Source organism: Pseudonaja textilis, chromosome 17 (genome assembly GCF_049901715.1).
Source record: "Pseudonaja textilis isolate UNSWEBS1 chromosome 17, rPseTex1.2, whole genome shotgun sequence".
NCBI classification, from domain to species: domain Eukaryota; kingdom Metazoa; phylum Chordata; class Lepidosauria; order Squamata; family Elapidae; genus Pseudonaja; species Pseudonaja textilis.
The window spans coordinates 2453629-2471059 of NC_142006.1; the positions used below are offsets into that span (position 1 = coordinate 2453629).

The following is a 17431-nucleotide window of genomic DNA, read 5'->3' on the forward strand; positions in this document are numbered from 1 at the left end:
GGAGGAGGAGGAGAAGGAGAAGGAGAGGAGGAGGAGGAGAAGAAGAAGAAGAAGAAGAAGAAGAAGAAGAAGAAGAAGAAGAAGAAGAAGAAGAAGAAGAAGAAGAAGAAGAAGAAGAAGAAAGAGTGGAAGGAGGAGGAGGGAGGAGGAGGAGGAGGGGGAGAAGAAGAAGAAGAAGAAGAAGAAGAAGAAGAAGAAGAAGAGGAGGAGGAGGAGGAGGAGGAGGAGGAGGAGAAGAAGGAGAAGAAGAAGAAGAGAAGAAGGAGGAGGAGGAGGAGAAGGAGAAGAAGAAGAAGAAGAAGAAGAAGAAGAAGGAGGAGGAGGAGGAGGAGGAGGAGGAGGAGGAGGAGGAGGAGGAGGAGGAGGAGGAGGAGGGAGAGAGGAGAGGAGGAGGGGAGGAGGAGGAAGAAGAAGAAGAAGAAGAAGAAGAAGAAGAAGAAGAAGAAGAAGAAGAAGAAGAAGAAAGAGTGGAAGGGGGGAGGAGGGGAGGAAGGAGGAGGAGGGGAGGAGAAGAAGAAGAAGAAGAAGAAGAAGAAGAAGAAGAAGAAGAAGAAGAAGAAGAAGAAGAAGAAGAAGAAGAAGAAGAAGAAGAAGAAGAAGAAGAAGAAGAAGAAGAAGAAGAAGAAGAAGAAGAAGAAGAAGAAGAAGAAGAAGAAGAAGAAGAAGAAGAAGAAAGGAAATAATTCCAAAGATAAAATAAAAACACAAGGCAGTTTTTTATTTCAGGGAGCGGGCACAGGCTGGGAACCTAGGTGGCTTCATTATAGCGACCACAAGAGGCGTTGAAGGGAGATGAGGCTACGGATAACGAAGACCCTGCACATCCCTCTGCTAAAGAACTAACTCCCACAACCCTGTCAATGTCAGGATTCCGGAGGTTACCCCCATTTAAATCACGAGTCTCGAGCCAAACTTCCAAAACTTCAAAAGGAACTGCCTGGGTATAGCTGACTCTGTGGACCATAGAAATATTTTATGAGTTGACAGTCAAACTTTCTACGACTATATTAGTAGTACTATTATTCTTCTCATCCTTCCTATATTACCTATCTCTTCCCATTTATGACTATAACCATGTTGCTTATACCTTTACGATTTATATTGTTTTATTTGTTTTACTAGTATGTTCTGATTGCGTATTAGTAACCTATGTAGGATTTGATTGCTTATTAGTAACCTATAACAACAGCTAAATGTTGTTATCTTATGATTCTTGAAGGATGTACTTTATTTTTTCTTTATGTACACTGAGCACCTATGCACCGGAGACAAATTCCTCGTGTGTCCAATCAGAGAATTCTATTCTATTGTAAATTTGGCATAGGCCCTCCTTCTTTGAGCAGGGGGGGTGGAGTAGAAGACCTCCAACAGCCCTTCCAGCTCTATTCTGATTGATAATTATCAAATGCCTGAAATGAATTCAAGATATGCTACATCCAGATCATGTCCTCGGTCTACTAATCTAGTCACGTTGTCTCCCCAAAAAAGCGTAAGAGGTCTCTGGCATGACTCAGTTGGACTAGATCAGGGGTCGCCAACCTTTTGGACCTCAGGGACCACCAAACTCCATAATTTTAAATCCCCTGGGAAAATCCCCCCAAAAAAGTCTGCAGGAAAGTTTCCCATCCCATTTTCCTACCGATCGATCATTCTTTATTTGGGATCGCAGGATACTGTCTCCAGCTCCGTTCTCAGGGGAAAGAGAGAGAGAAAGGGAGAGACTTTTGGCTCCATGCAAGGAAAACAGCAGAAGCAGCAGAAGTCTTTCTTTCTCTCCCCCAAACGCCGCCAGAAATGAGTCTCTGCTGGTGCAGCCTCTTGGAGCAGGAGGCCTTGCAGGGTCCCAAAGACTCATTTCTGGCAGAGTTTTGGGGAGAGAAAGGAAGACTTTGGCTGCTTTTCTTGCCTGCAGCCAAAAGCAGAAGAAGAAAGAAGCGGGAAGAAGCAGCCCGGTGGCCAGGCCAGGCGCGTGGGTTGAGTGGGGCAAGTTCCTCCCCTCCGCCCTTTCTCCCCCTCTGCCCTCACTACATCGTGCTGTTCGCAATGCAAGCGACGCAAGCCTTGGGTTCCCATGGGCCATGTGGGCGGTGCAGCCTTGTGCTCCTGCGCAGCCTGGATTAATTGCTTTGGGGGGACGGACATTTTTCTGCTGACCACCAAAATTTTCTCATGGACCCCGGCCCATTGGTTGGTGACCACTGGACTAGAAGACCTCCAAGGTCTCTTCCAAATCTATTCTGATCAATTGGCTTTCCATCTACGTTGGACGTCCTGGTTGCAGCCAGCTCTCTCCTTGGCCGGATTCCACCTTTGGGTTGTGATCTGGTTTGGAATTCCTGGATCTTCATAATGGCTGTGAGCCATTTCATTCTTTGCATTTCAGAAGTGTAAACTAAAGATATTCTTCACCTTGTTCAGCATCCAACGACAGCACTGAAAAAGAGACCCAGGACTGGTCCTCGCACTTATGACTGTCACAGCAACCTCATGGTCCCACGATTGAAATTTGGGTGCGCGGCCACTGGCCTGTGTTTATGATGGTTGCAGGATTCCCGGGCTCAAGAGGTTCTCCATTTGCAATCTTTCCAGCTGGCTTCCGACAATGGGGATTCATTTAACGACTGCATGATGATTCACTTCAGAACTGCAGTGATTCGCTTAACAAAGAAAACTTGTTTCTTGCCATGTGGCAAGAAAGCTTGTAAAATCAAAGCGAGTCTCACTTATATAATCACCGTCTTTCTTAGCACTGGAAAATTCTGCTGCCATTTGCGGTCGTAAGTCAAGGATGGCCTGTAGGAAGGGACGTTGATTCCCCATTTCAACCACTAGCAACCACTTGCAGAAAAGAAAGCTTCCTGCACTGCAGAACGCATTAAAATCCCGGGATTCCAATTGTAGTCGTAAGTCGAGGAGTAAGTTAGTTACTCTTGTAAGTTCTCCTGGGTCAAAATGCTCAGGATAAGCCACAGTTTTAATGGCCAGCGAGGTGGACTTCATATTCGGCCCTGGATTTCAGAGAGCGCAGAGCTCCGGGTATTTCCAAAGCAAATTGCCAGCAGACCATTTCTTTAAATTAACTCGGCGGCGGCGGAAATCACCCGAAGAAGGAAGGAAGACGTTCAGGTATTAGAAAGGGAGATTTCACAAGTGCAGCTCTCCAACCCCTGAGTTTTATGTCTGCTTGGGGCTCTCCCGTGCCCTCTGCTGCTCGGAAAGGAGAGGCATGGCCTTCTCCAGCACGGAAGGAAAGTCATCCGCGCACCGTATAATCGAGCCGCAGAAAGACTTTCGAGACTCGTTAAGATGGACCTTGGAGGGAAGAGGAACATTAATTGGAGGGAGGTGGCTGCATTACAAAAAATCGCACCGGCAAACGATGGCAGTCCAGGCTCTGCTAGGAAGCAAGATCCCTGGAATATGGCATCCAGTTTGGGGTTGCCATGATATTTAAAAAAACAAGATGATCAGGGGACTGGGGGATTAAAACATACGAAGAACGGTTGCTGGAATTGGGTAGGTCTAGTCTAGTGAAAAGAAGGACCGGGGCGATATGATAGCAGTCTTTCCAATATTTGAGGGGCTGCCACATAGAAGAGGGAGTCAGTCTGTTCTCCAAAGTATCTGAAGGCAGAGTGTGATGACCCAAAGGGGCGTGGCACAAAAAGCAACAAAGTCCCCAAAGTAGGTAAAGTCCCTTTAATTCCTCCAACTTGGCCCCCAATGTCCAGTTATCATTCGGCTGGAGCAAAAAGCTCTCCCAAGAACAGTTTTTAAAGGGAAGAAATTCAGTCCAAACTCAAAGTACATATAAATTATAAATAAAAACCAACACAAACCACAAGCTGCAGCAATTAACGAGACAGGGCAGGATAAGGAATTGCAGAAGTCAAAAGATAACGAAACACACAAAGTTGGGAGGACGCCAGAAACCAGATATACCTTGATAAACAAATATAATTCACGCTTTGCTTCCAGCAAGGTTCTGTGCGCAAACACCCTTTTGATCCTGTCTTCCCAGCTGCAGCTAATGAAGGGAATCAGGGCCTTTTTCTCCCCCGTAACCCATGTTACTCCCTTATCCGTTCCTCCCTGCAGTGCCCTAGGATGAAGAGGGGCTGGGCCTGGGTCTTCCTCTGAATGTCCAGCCAGACTGTGCCCTTTCCCCGTTTCCTCCACAGCCACCGGAGCCACATCCCCACTCCCTGTCAGCTGCTCAACCTCCCCCTCAGAATCAGATTCCAACAGGGGCAGGACACAGAGGAAGAAGAAGCGACGGATGGAAACTCATCAAGGAGAGGAACCACCTTGAACTAAGGAGAAATTTCCTGACAGTTACAACAATTAATGACTTGTCTCTAGAAGTTGAGGGTGCTCCAACGCTGGAGGTCTTGAAGAAGAAGACTGGGCAACCCCAGGGGTGGGATTCAGCCGGTTCAAACTGGTTCGGATGTTAAATTTACATCTGGTTCACCAAACTGACCGGCTGGCCCCGCTCACTCCACCCAACCTGTTTCAGGAGTCTCCACGCTGCCTGTTTCAGATGCGGGTAAGCGCAGGGTTTGTGAAGAGGCTCTGGCGATGGTGAAAAACGGCTCTCCCGTAAGTTCCGGAAGTCTGGAAACGGGCCTCTGGTGGGCCTCTGGAGCCCGGGGGAGGCCGTTTTTGCCCTCCCAGAGGCCCGAGGGAAGCTACCGGACTCTGTTCTTCTGTTAGGAACACAATGATGGTTAGGAAGCCAGGGAGATCAACTCTGAGAGAAAGTTTCTGGTGTGACTAGAGTCTCCAGGAGTGCAGTGACTTCTAAAGGAAAAGATAGACCAAGGGGTTGTCTTGACAGATGGGACGACCATTTGTCCGGGATTCAACAAGATCTCCTACCTTGATTAGGGGGTTGGACTAGAAGACCTCCAATGTTCTAAGATTCTAGGTCACCAAAGCAGAACAGCCACCTGGCTTCCTAGAGGCAGGAGGAAGAGCAAACTCTGGCTTACCTTAAGATACAGAAGCAGGTCTTGGCCCCTGAGGACAAACGGCAGAAGCCGAACCTCTGTTTGCTGTCGATATCCGTGAGGACAAAGGTGAAGTTCTGGCCCACCTGGCCCACCGTGAGGCTGGAAGTGAAAAGAAGAAAGGTGTCAATGAAAAGAGCCTGACACCTTCAACCTTGCAAAGTCTCTAAACCAGAGGCTGTCCAACCTTGGCGACTTGAAGACTTGTGAAATTCACATCCCAGAAATCCCCAGGTTGAAGACTTGTGGAGGACGACCTGTATTCCCTTGGTGCCAATTTTTTTTAAAAATAATTCTACTCTGTTCTATTCTGTTTTTCTATTCTATTTTATTCTATTATTGGTTTCTATTCTATTCCATTGTTCTGTCCTATTCTATTCCATTGTTCTGTTCTATTCTTTTATTCTATTCTTCTATTCTATTCTATTATTTGATTCTATTCTATTTTTCTATTCTGTTTTTCTATTCTATTTTATTGTTCAATTCTATTCTATTCTATTGTTCCATTCTATTCTATTTTTCTATTCCATTCTATTTTTCTTTTCTATTCGATTCTGTTTTGCTATTCTATTCTATTGTTCTATTTTATTCTGTTTTGCTATTCTATTCTATTTTTCTTTTCTATTCGATTCTGTTTTTCTATTCTATTCTATTGTTCTATTCTATTCTATTCTGTTTTTCTATTCTATTCAATTCAAAGATATACATATATTTTAGAAACCAAGCCAACAGAAGTTTTCGGTTCCATTTACTCCCTTGCAACGGTGCAAACAATATTCTCCAGCCACTGTTGGGCCCCCTCCTCTCTCGCAAAGGGGGGAAAATATATCTCTCCAGTGTGCAGCGAGCGCCGAGTGAATAGCAGCGAAAGCTACTACTGGATAAAAGCCGTGTACATACGCAGGGCCCTGTAATTAGTAAAGGATATAACTCCTAGCAGCTTGACTCCTCTTTCCTAAATAACAGTTTGTTTTATGCCCTGGGAGGAGCCGATTATTTGTAGCCGGAGTTTCCTGAGTGGCGTGCGGAGGGGGAAATGCATAATGTGTGTTTTAATGTCTTCGGCAGCTTTGCCAAAACCTTTCCCTCCCTCTCCCCAGCATGGGAAGATTACAGCCCTCGGGAGAGACCCCCACTCTGCCCCCCTATAGAAGAGTGGAAGGGGATTCGAAAGACTAGGCACCCAAGGGGAGTGGGGGTTGCTGGAGGAAGAATGGAAAGCCAACCACACGAAGTCTCCGGGTACGGTTCTTTCCTACAATACACAACCCCTGCGCGTTCATCATCCTCACCACAACTCTTGAATATCCTCCCACAAAGATGTGACGGGATGAAGCTGAGAAAACCCACCCAGCTCAAGTTTCCCAAAACCAAGCAGCCTTTTGGGCCACGATGTTCTTCTAAGAACGATCGTCTTCCTCAAGTTCTTCAGATGTTCTTCTGCTCACTGAAGGTGCAAACGCCATCGTATCCTATTCCTGTTAAGGATATTCTCTTCTCTTCTCTTCTCTCCTTTATTCTATTATCTCTTTTATTCTATTCTATTCTCATCTATTCTGTTCTCCATCCTCCATTCTATATTTTCTTCCATTCTCTTCTCTCCTATCCCCTATTCTGTTCTGTTCTGTTCTATCTCTTATTCTATTCTATTCTATCCCTTATTCCATTCTATTCTATTCCCTTATTTTATTCTATTCTATCCCTTATTTTATTCTATTCTATCCCTTATTCTATTCCTATCCCTTATTCTCTTCTCTTCTATATTATTCTATTCCTTATTCTATTCTATCCCTTATTCTGTTCTGTTCTGTTCTATTCTATTCTATTCTATTCTACTCTATATCTCTTATTCTCTTCTCTTCTATATTATTCTATTCCTTATTCTATTCTATCCCTTATTCTATTCTATCCTATCCTATGCCTTATTCTCTTCTCTTCTATATTATTCTATTCCTTATTCTATTCTATCCCTTATTCTGTTCTGTTCTGTTCTGTTCTGTTCTGTTCTGTTCTATTCTATTCTATTCTACCCTACCCTACCCTATCCTATCTTATCCTATCTCTTATTCTCTTCTCTTCTATATCATTCTATTCCTTATTCTATTCTATTCTATTCTATTCTATTCTCCATTCTATATTCTCTCCTCTCCTCTCCCACAGAAATTAAAACACTTCAGTGGAAACATTTATTTATTCCTCCTTGTCTCCCTCTTATTGACTCTACCTGCCCCATAGTGACACTTAACCTCAATCCTTGCAGCCACCCACCCACCCAATTCTGACACAAGACATTGCAGCAAGACATCAGTGTCACACAATCAGGAAGAGAAGCAAAAAAAAAAAGTTTGACAATGAGAAGGACAGAGAGGAAAGGGAGGTTATATGGACTAGAATTCACCGACCATTTGGGCAATAAGATTTGCAAGGAGCAAATTCCAAACTCTAAGTTCATGGCAAATCACCTGCTTTGCAGAATCACCCACAAAAAGCAAAAACAAAAAACCCCAGAGTTGTAAAAACTAACACAACGTTAAAGCAGAATGTAAATAATTTCTAAGACAATGTCACAGGAAGGGAGGGAAAAAAAGGAAATTGATTTGGCTGTAGATCATTCATAATACAATTTTAAAAAATTCTTAACGCTCCACTAGAGAACCTTTTAAACCAGGTTTAGGAAGAGCCTTAAGAATGACCTGATCTTTATTATCCAGCACAATTTTATTTACATTGTATTTCTTTCCCCTTTTTGACAATGTCTTTAGGAATGCAACCTTACCTGTCCACGTAGAAAGGGAAACAGAACTTGGCCACCGTGGGCAGAATTTCCTGCAGAGAGAAGAGAAAGGAGGAGGGGGGTAGAGAGAGAGGAGAACAGAGATAATTTAATCCTCTAAAGGGACCAATAAATCTCATGTTAATCACGCAGAAACACAGCAATCTTGCAAACTCTGCGCCGCAGAACTCGGAGACAGATGAAGAGAAATATGCTTTTATCAATTACACGGAAGGAGAAGAGGCCGCCAGTCAATCATGCGAAAGAACAAACATGAGCAAACTTCATTAAAAATGAAAAATTAATCAAGATTCACACATGGGTAAGCAGCGGGGGGGGCTGTGGGGGAACCCTGCGGCAGCCCTGGGAGGGTGCGGGGGAGCAATGGGGCTGGCCGAGCGCTAACTCGTCTCCGGGGAGGCTCTCCGACCCCACCATATGGCAACCAGTAACGCCACCAGGACCAGCGAGTGAGATCTTTGGCCTCCTCCTCCTCCTCCTCCTCCTCCTCCTCCTCCTCCTCCCCCCTCGTATCCTAGGAACCAGAAAGATGCTCTCACTAGCCTGGTCCTCTTGCCACCTGGGCATGGAAGGAATTTCCCCATGCAAAAAGAAAAGAGAAGAAAGAGAGAGAAAGGAGAGAGAGAGAGAAGAGACAGAGATGCCCAGAACAGGGGATAAATAAGGAAATTGCCCTTCAGGGAGGTTTGTGGAATTGAAGTTTGATCAACAGACGTTGCTGATAGGTCCTTCCACACTTTAAAAAGAAGACTTTTCTTTAAACAGGTTTCACGTATTAATAATCATGTTTATACTTATATTAAACGCATGCTTGACAAATAAAATAGAAGATTGCAGGAGCTGAAGCTTTAGATAAAGTGTTCTCAGGAAGCACTTTATTTTGTGCAAAGTTGGATCCTTAGAAGGAAAGCGTGTAGAAACTTTTCTACATATCTTCCTCTCTGTTCTTCCTTCTTTCTTTCCTTCCTTCCTTCCTGTCATCCCCTTTGCCTTCCTTCCCCTTTGCCTTCCTTCCTTCCATCTCCTTTTCCTTACTTTCCTTCCTTCTTTCCTCCTTCCCTCATCTCATCTCTTTCTCTTCCCTCCCTTCTATCCATCCCCTTCTTTCCCCTCCCTCCATTTCTTCCGTCCTTCCCTTTCTCTTTCCTTCCTTCCCTCTGTTAAGTTTCCTCCCTCCCTTTCCTTGCCTTTTCTCTTCCCTCCCTCCCCCGCTTCCCTTCCTTCCTCATCCCTTCCCCTTCCTTCCTTCCTTCCTTCCCTCCCTCTTCTCCCTCCTTTCCATCCTCCCTTTCTTTCCAAAACCAACCTTAGCACGCTTGCTAGAATTACTCATTGATCTCCATAACAGAGAGCCCTTTCCAGACCAGTAATAATAAATTATGTGCTCGTAGAAAGGATGCTACATGCTTCATTTATTTTTAAATCTCCCTCCATTATTTAACAAACAAGCCACATCAATCTAATCGTCCATTTAATGGAGCTGAAAACATATTGACGGTCTGGCAACCCCACCACCCAAACCATTCGATCAGGGCTGCCCCGATCCTTCATCCTTGCAAAGTCAAATGCTCCCCCTCAGGTCAGCGGGTGGAGGTGGGGTGGGGGGTTCTGGAGGCAGGGTGGGGGGTGGGGAGACCGGCCACTTTAAAGGAGCTGGTTTTTCACAAAATAGTTAAGAAAAAGAAAAAGGGAGAAAGGAACGCAGTTTCCTAACAAAACTGGCCCTTGCAGAGTTCATAATTGCTCTTTAGGAAAACAAGAAGCAGTTTTAGACAGCTTACTACCGCTTGCAAAGTGCGTGGAATCCAGCAAAACAAATCTATTACGGGGCCTTTTGTGACAATGGGATCTCAAACTCCCCGGAATTTGATCACAATTTCAATTATTAACGGGGAAAAGATGTATTTTGCACAGGAAAAGATGTATTCTGCACTCCGGACACCGAGTTTCCAGAGCATTTTAAACGTTCAACGTTTTCCTATTTCAGCTATTTTAGAGCTGGTTTCGGACACGAAGCACATCACAAAAAAAAGATTGTGTCTTTTTAATACCCTTTTAAAATAAAGCTACTGAGGATTCTGGCAGAATTGAAGCTTTCTTGAAGTTTTGAGAGGTGTCACCGAGCTTATAGACTACGTCGGATACAAAAGTATGTCTCTTAAAAAGACAGGAGTCTTCTTCAAGTCAATTTCTCCTCCTTGCTATCTTTATAGCTGATCCAGTTCTACAGAGGAATGATTGAGTCTGTCATCTGCACCTCGATGACTGTTTGGTTTGGCTCTGCAACCCAACAGGACAGACACAGACTCCAGAGAGGAATTAGGACTGCAGAAAAAAGAATTACCACCAACCTGCCTTCAATCGAGGACCTGTATCCTGCACGAGTCAAAAAGAGGGCTGTGAAAATATCTACAGACCCCTCACACCCTGGACATAAATGGTTTCAACTCCTACCCTCAAAATGACACTATAGGGCACTGCACACCGGAACAACTAGACACAAGGACAGTTTTTTCCCCGAACGCCATCACTCTGCTAAACAAATAATTCCCTCAACACTGTCCAACTATTTACAAAGTCTGCACTACTATTACTGTTAATCTTCTCATCACTCCTTATCACCCATCCCTTCCCACTTGTGACTGCACGACTGTAACTTTGTCGCTTGTATCGTAACGATTTATATGGACTGTTTCCTAGTATAATTTGGCTGCTTATTGTATCCTATGACTATCATTAAGTGTTGTACCGAGGATTCTTGACTGCTGACAAATGTATCTTTTCTTTTATGTGCACTGGAAGCATTTACACCAAGACAAATTCCTTGTGTGTCCAACCACATTTGGCCAAGAAAGAATTCAATTGAGGAAGAGGTCCACCTGGTGTTTTTGATGGAACACTTAAATGGAAGTGATTTGGTTGCTTCCATCTTTCCTTTTGAATGTGTTTTTCCTTCTTCTAGTCCAAAACTTGAGACATCTAAGCAGGGGTTGGACTAGGAGATCTCCAAGGTCCCTTTCAACTCTGTTATTCTGTTCTATTCTTACATCCCAGGGGTCACCACAGAAGTCCGAATCATGTGTCAATCTGCTCAGCATGGGTTTCATCTAATCGGATCACTTCTAACTGCCCAGGATGCAGCAAAATCAACATATTTGTGCCAAAAGAACCTCGTAGGCCATTGAAACCAGTCCACTCAGAAGGTGTGGCCTGCCAGTGGCCAACGGAGCTAGCGGCAGACTCAGACAGTGAGGTTGGAGAGGAACCTGGGCCAGTCCTGGAGCCTGGGGAAGGCTCAGACGAGGGCTCTGCGTCAAAGGCAGAGATGGGGCCAGGGCCCTCCGACAGTTATCCGCTGCCTTCGGAGTCAGAGATCAGTGGGGAAGAAGAACAGCTGGAGCCTGTTCCCAGTGTGCGTATGCACAGACCTGCCAGGAGAAGGGAACAGCTAAGGAACAAGGGTTGACTCGAGAGTAAAGGCACAGGTGGACATTGAATGGCCCCTCCCATAGGAAATAAAGAGGAGTGAAAGGGGAATGGAGACAATTAGTTTGTTTAATTAGTGTGAAGATTTGTTTGTGACTCTCAGAGACTCCTTGCCAAGTGTTTTCTGGTACACCATAGCGCTTGGAAGCTATTGGCCTGGCAACTCTTGAAGCCCGATAAAATCTGTGGTTGGAATTCACCCTTGAAAGACTGTTTGCGGGGACTTTGCTGGATGTGATGAGAGGAATTCACATTAGCCTATTAAAAAGGGGTTTGTGGTTTTGTGAAGCCTGGGTCAGAACAGGCCTCTGTGATGAGCTTCCAGCTCTAATTTCTCATGGGAAGCTGTTCTCAGTGGCCATACAGGGCAACACAACAATCAACCCAAGTCAGCGTGCAGAGTTCACACCTAGTTAGAAGAACCTCAATTGATGCTACTTCTTCTCTTTCATTGTAGAATGAACACCGCAGATCTTCCTATCACAGAAAGCCAGAAAGCTGAAGACCTGCAGGCCCAAGCAAGGTTCTCCGTTCTGCAACTTCAGAATAACAGAGTTGGGAGGCACCTTGGGAGGTCTTCTAGTACAACCCCCCTGCTCAGACAGGAGACCCTATACCATTTCTTCCTCTTTTTAAATAAATGTTTCGTTTTTAATACAATCATTCCCTCTTCAATCAAACAGTGTGTTGTCTGGGTACAAACATCTTTGCTAAACAATAATCAAAATTACAACATCCTTCATTACACATTAATTCTGCAATATGCAACAAAGCAATTATCCACCTATTAATTATACTAATTGATTATACAATATTAACGTAGTAGAATTCAACATATTAATCATCGTATTAGCTTAGCTCTTTTAACACATCATCTTTATTTTGTTCCCCTGTTTCTAACTTCCACTGTTACTATTTAACCACTGACAGAATAAATCCCATACCATATAATATTCACTTTGCTCTTTCTCCTTAATTGCCAATGTTAATCTATTCATTTCCGCACGTTCTATCTAGTGTTTTCCTAATCACACTCTCCTCTGTAGGTATCTCTTCGCCCTTCCAATTTTGTGCAAATACCATTCTGGCAGCAGTCAACACATGAATAACTAAATATGCATTTCCCTTACTATATTCTTCGGGAAGGATTTCCCCAAAGAAAGATCTCTGGTTCTAAATCAATATGTTGTTTTATCATTTTTTTCCCCCAAGCATGTATGTATTTTGGTCCAATATATATTTTTTGCTTTTGAAGAGGTCCACCGCATATGACCCAGGAATTTTGGTGGCACTTCCAACATTTAGATGATTTATCTCTTTAAACATCCTTGCCAAAACACACTGGTGCAAAATGCCATTTTAATGAGACTCTATCTCTCCTCTACCATTATCTGATAGATGGTTGTTCAATCTCTTCTTGAAAACCTCCAGTGAGGGAGCAAGCCACAACTTCTGGAGGCAAGTGATTCCATAGATGGATAAACGTCAGGAAATATCTTCTTAAGTTCTAGGTTTCTTCGTTCCTGGATTGCTTCCAACTGGCTTCCAAACGAATCTCTCTCCTTTTTTTGGCCGGCAAATGGGGGAAAGAAAAAAAAAAAAACTATTTTCCTCTGTGCTTTCTTAACCTTTGCTCGAATCCAGCCAAAGCCTGCGTTTATTTTTATTTTTTTTATTTTTTTTTTACACGCGGTTTCATGTTTTAACATTTTAATGAGCTCTGGGCGATGCGAGACAGGGAAGGAGAAATCCATACCAGGCAGCCACTTGCCCTTGAAGCTCAAAGCCTGAGCTACTCTCCCCCAGGATCCAGCCCCACCATCTCACCCCTGGCCCTCCGATATTTGCCACCTGGTTCTAACCCTGTCCCCCATTTCCTCACTCCCCCCAGATCCTCCTCCCCCCCGCTGCCCCCTTCTCCGGTTCCCCTTCTTTTCATAATCAAAACACCGCTGACATTTGAATCCCAGGTGGGCCTTTTGAAATCCCTGCCCATCGATCCCGCGAAGGGCGGACGCGTATCGGAGGCATTGATTGGGCTGGGTTCCAGCACCGAAGTTTTCAAAATAAATGAGCCGCGGCGACAGACTGGCTGCTCCCTCGGGACTCTCCCGAGCCATGGAGAGAGGAGACTTATTTATTTATTTGTATTTGTCAAACGCTTACAATATAACAGGAATAAGAATAAACATCAGTATAAATACATGACATAAGTACGAACAATCGGGGGACAATAGGACAGGGACAGTAGGCACGATGGTGCGCTTATGCGTGCCCCTTAACAGACCTCTTAGGAATGGGGTGAGGTCAATAGTGGATAGTTTGAGGTTAAAGTTTTGGGGGTTTGAGGATGTAACAACAGAGTCAAGTAGTGAGGTCCAGGCGTTGACCAGACTGTTGCTGAAGTCGTAGTTTCTTGGAGCAGTTTAGATTAAGTTTATATCTGTTACGTCCTCTTGTGTTGTTGTGGTTAAAGCTGAAAATAGTCATTCACCGGTTAAGACATTGTTACAGATAATTTTATGTACTATGCTTAAGTCCAACCATAGGCGGTGTAGTTGAAGGTTGTCCAAGCCCAAAATTTCAAGCCTGGTGATAATAGGGTATTCTGTTGTGAACAGAGGAGTGTAGTACTCCTCTTGTGAAATACTTCTGGACTCGCTCAATTGTATTAATGTCTGATATACAGTGCGGATTCCCACCAGAAAGCAGAGGTGGTGTTCAACAAGTTTGGACAGGTTCTGGAGAACCGGTAGCAGAAATTGTGAGTCGTTCAGAGAATCGGCAAATCCCGCCTCTGACTGGCCCCGCCAACCCCATCTATTCTCCGAATAATCACACCGTTTCACTTAACAACAAGAACCTCGGAGGCGCAGTGGTTAGAGCACAGTACTGCAGGCTACTTCTGCTGCCTGCCAGCTGCCTGCAATTTGGCAGTTCAAATCCCACCAGGCTCAAGGTTGACTCAGCCTTCCATCCTTCCAAGGTGGGTAAAAATCTATCATCTGTCTATCTATCTATCTATCTATCTATCTATCTACCTATCTATCCATCCATCTGTCATCTATCAATCAATCATCTATTTATCTATAATCTATCAATCAATCATCTATCTACCAATCATCTATCCATCATCTATCAATCATTTATCTATCCATCTGTCATCTATCTATTTCTATCTCTTCTATCTATCCATCATCTATCTATCAATCATCTATCCATCTATCTATCCATCATCTATCTATCCATATAGCCATCATCTATCCATCTAGCCATTATCTATCTATCTATCTATCTATCTATCTATCTATCTATCGATCGATCGACCGACCTACCTACCTACCTACCTACCTACCTGCTGTGTGACACAGTGGTTAGAATGCAGTATTGCAAGCTAACTCTGCCCACTGCCAGCAGTTCGATCCTGATCGGCTCAAGGTTGACTCAGCCTTCCATCCTTCCGAGGTCGGTCAAATGACAACCAGGATTGTTGGGGGAAAAGAGGCTGACTCTATGAAACCGCTTAGACGGGACTGTAAAAACACCGTGATATATAAGTTTAAAGGGCTATGGCTAACTGTGGCAAGAAAAATCGTAAAGGAGGCGGGGGCAAAACTCACTTGAACCAATGTCTCCCTTCAGCAACTTCCTTTCTGGGGTCCCTTGCAGTCATAAGTTGAGGACTACCTGCAATCCAGCCAATCTTTTAGGAGCAGGTTTTTTTTCCCCCCCCAAACAAGCTTGAAAACATTTTGCTTTTTTTAACAATGCAGTTCGCAAAAGGGTACACAGACGGGCAACTTTCCCCACTTGAAGCCGCTCCCTGTGTGCGTAGTGTGTGTGCGTGCGCGCGCGCGCGTGTGTGTGTGTGTGTGTGTGTGTGTGTGTGTGTAACTCTTGTTCATTAACCGGTTTTCGACCATCCTTGAATTTTTAAATTTAATTGGGCCTGTGCCTTCAAAATCTACCCCCTAAGGCCAGCCGTCCTTTCAATCCACCCTGGGCATGACTCAGCGGAAAAGGCTCCCGGTCTCATCCCCGATACAAGACAAGCCAAAGCAGAAATAATGCCTCTGCCTTGAATTCAGCACTCGGTGGCCCTCCTCTTGGGACACGGACGGACGGACGGGGACACACACACACACACACACACACACACACCACGAGCTGGCAGATGCGATCTTGGAAATCCATGCAAAGAAAAGGACGGGCCAGATCTTCCCAACCCTCCTTGGCAGCACCGTGGCACAAAAACGTAAAGAAGCAAAATGATTAAGCACACACACACACACACGCACATACAACACACACCTCTCTCTTTCTCCTTCTCTCTCTCTCTCTCTCCTCTCTCTCTCTTTCCCTCTGTCTTTTTCTTTCTCTCCTCTTTTTCTCTCCCCCCTCTCTCTCTTCTTTCTCTTTCTATGTCTCTCTTTCTCTTTCTGTCTTTTTTTCTTTCTCTTTTTTCTCTCTTTCTCCCTCTCATCTCTCTTCTCCCCTTCTCTTTATTTCTATCTCTCTCTTTCTTACTTCCTCTTTTGGTCTTTCTCTCTCCCCTCTATCTCTATGACTTTCTCTCTTTCTGTCTTTTTTTCTCTCTCTCATCTCTCTTCTCCCCTCTTTATGTCTATCACTTTTTCTCTCTTTCTTACTTCCTCTTTCTTTCTCTCTCCTCTATCTCTGTCTTGATTTTTTCTGTCTTTTTTCTCTCTTTCTCCCTCTCATCTCTCTTCTCCCCTCTTTATTTCTATCATTCTCTTTCTTACTTTCTCTCTGTCTTTCTCTTTCCTCTCTGTCTTTCTTTCTGTCTTTCTCTCTCCTCTTTTTATTTCTCTCACTCTTTCTCTCTCTTTCTCTTTCTCTTTGTCTTTTTTCTCTCTCTCTCTCTCCTCTCTTTTTCTATCACTCTTTCTCTTACTCTTTCACTCTCCCCACTCCCCTTCTCTCTCTTTCTCTCTCTCTTCCTGCATGTATATATAATCAAACCCATTCTGAAAAGCAGGCTACTTTTCTTGTTAAAAAACAAAAAAAAGCAAAATAGTGCCAACCCCTGCCAACCTCCCCAAGAAGAAAACATATGTCACAATTAACACGTTGGCCTTCGTATCTGCCGCAAGACTCAGTTACTGTCTTTCCTGCAATGGAGAATTCAGACGCTTCCCCTTCTCGCAAAGCACCCGAGATCAAAACACGCCATGTTTTAGGTAAAACGGAAAAGGTCAGCCATCCCATTCTGACTTTCCCATCCGGGGTTCCCTTGCAAAACCCACCTGAATGGGTTGCATTGCAATGGTGTTTTCTGCCATTCCGACGGCTCTAAGGATTCCAGGCTCCGTAAAATATATACAAGTAATTCTCAACTTGCTTTTAAGTTATATAATAGCCTCAAAAAAGCCAGTGAAGCATTTTCACGTCACGTTTCCCTCGCATAACTGCATTGTGGCCATTTGGCAAGTGGCTTGCATTTATGACCAACCTTGCAGTGCCCTGCAAAAAAAAAATTTTTTTTTTTTTGCTGGTGTCCAATGCCAAACAAAAAATAAATAAATGGGAGAATGATTCACATTTACGACAGGTTGCAAAATGGGGTCCAGTGGGATAGGTGCCTCTCATCATGCTTTACAACTGAAATTGATGTCGTAAGTCGAGGGTCACCTGTCCTACATTTAAAGAGCTGGGTTTAGATTAGATTAACAGACTTAGAAGGTACCTTGTAGGTCATCTAGTCCAGCCCCCCGCCCAAGCAGGAGACCCTACACCATTTCTGATAGATGGCAGCCTAGTCTTTTTTTGAACACCTCAAGTGATGAAGCTCCCACAACTTCCGAAGGAAACTTCTGTTCCATTGAATATAGAATACCAGAGTTGGAAGGGACCTTGTAGGTCATCTAGTCCAGCCCCCCGCCCAAGCAGGAGACCCTATACCAATTTCTGGCAGATGGGAGTCCAGTCTCTTCTTGAAAGCTTCCAGGGATGAAGCTCCCACAACTTCTGAAGGCAACTTCTGTTCCATGGGTTGTTTGCTCTCATTGTCAGAAAACTCCTCCTTATTTCCAGGTTGAATCTCTCTCTCCTTGATCAGTTTCCATCCATTCTTCCTTCTCTGGCCTTCAGGTGTATTAGAAAATAACTTAACGTCCTC

At 44.2% G+C, this 17431-nt stretch overlaps 1 protein-coding gene across 1 annotated transcript in view; it reads right to left on the reverse strand.

The window, feature by feature from the left end:
- Nucleotides 1-17431, reverse strand: part of DENND1A (DENN domain containing 1A) — a 189429-nt gene that overhangs the window by 115500 nt on the left and 56498 nt on the right. Inside the window, 2 exon segments of the mRNA XM_087914391.1 lie at nt 4995-5114; nt 7789-7838. Coding sequence (XP_087770517.1) covers nt 4995-5114; nt 7789-7838 — 170 coding nt within the window.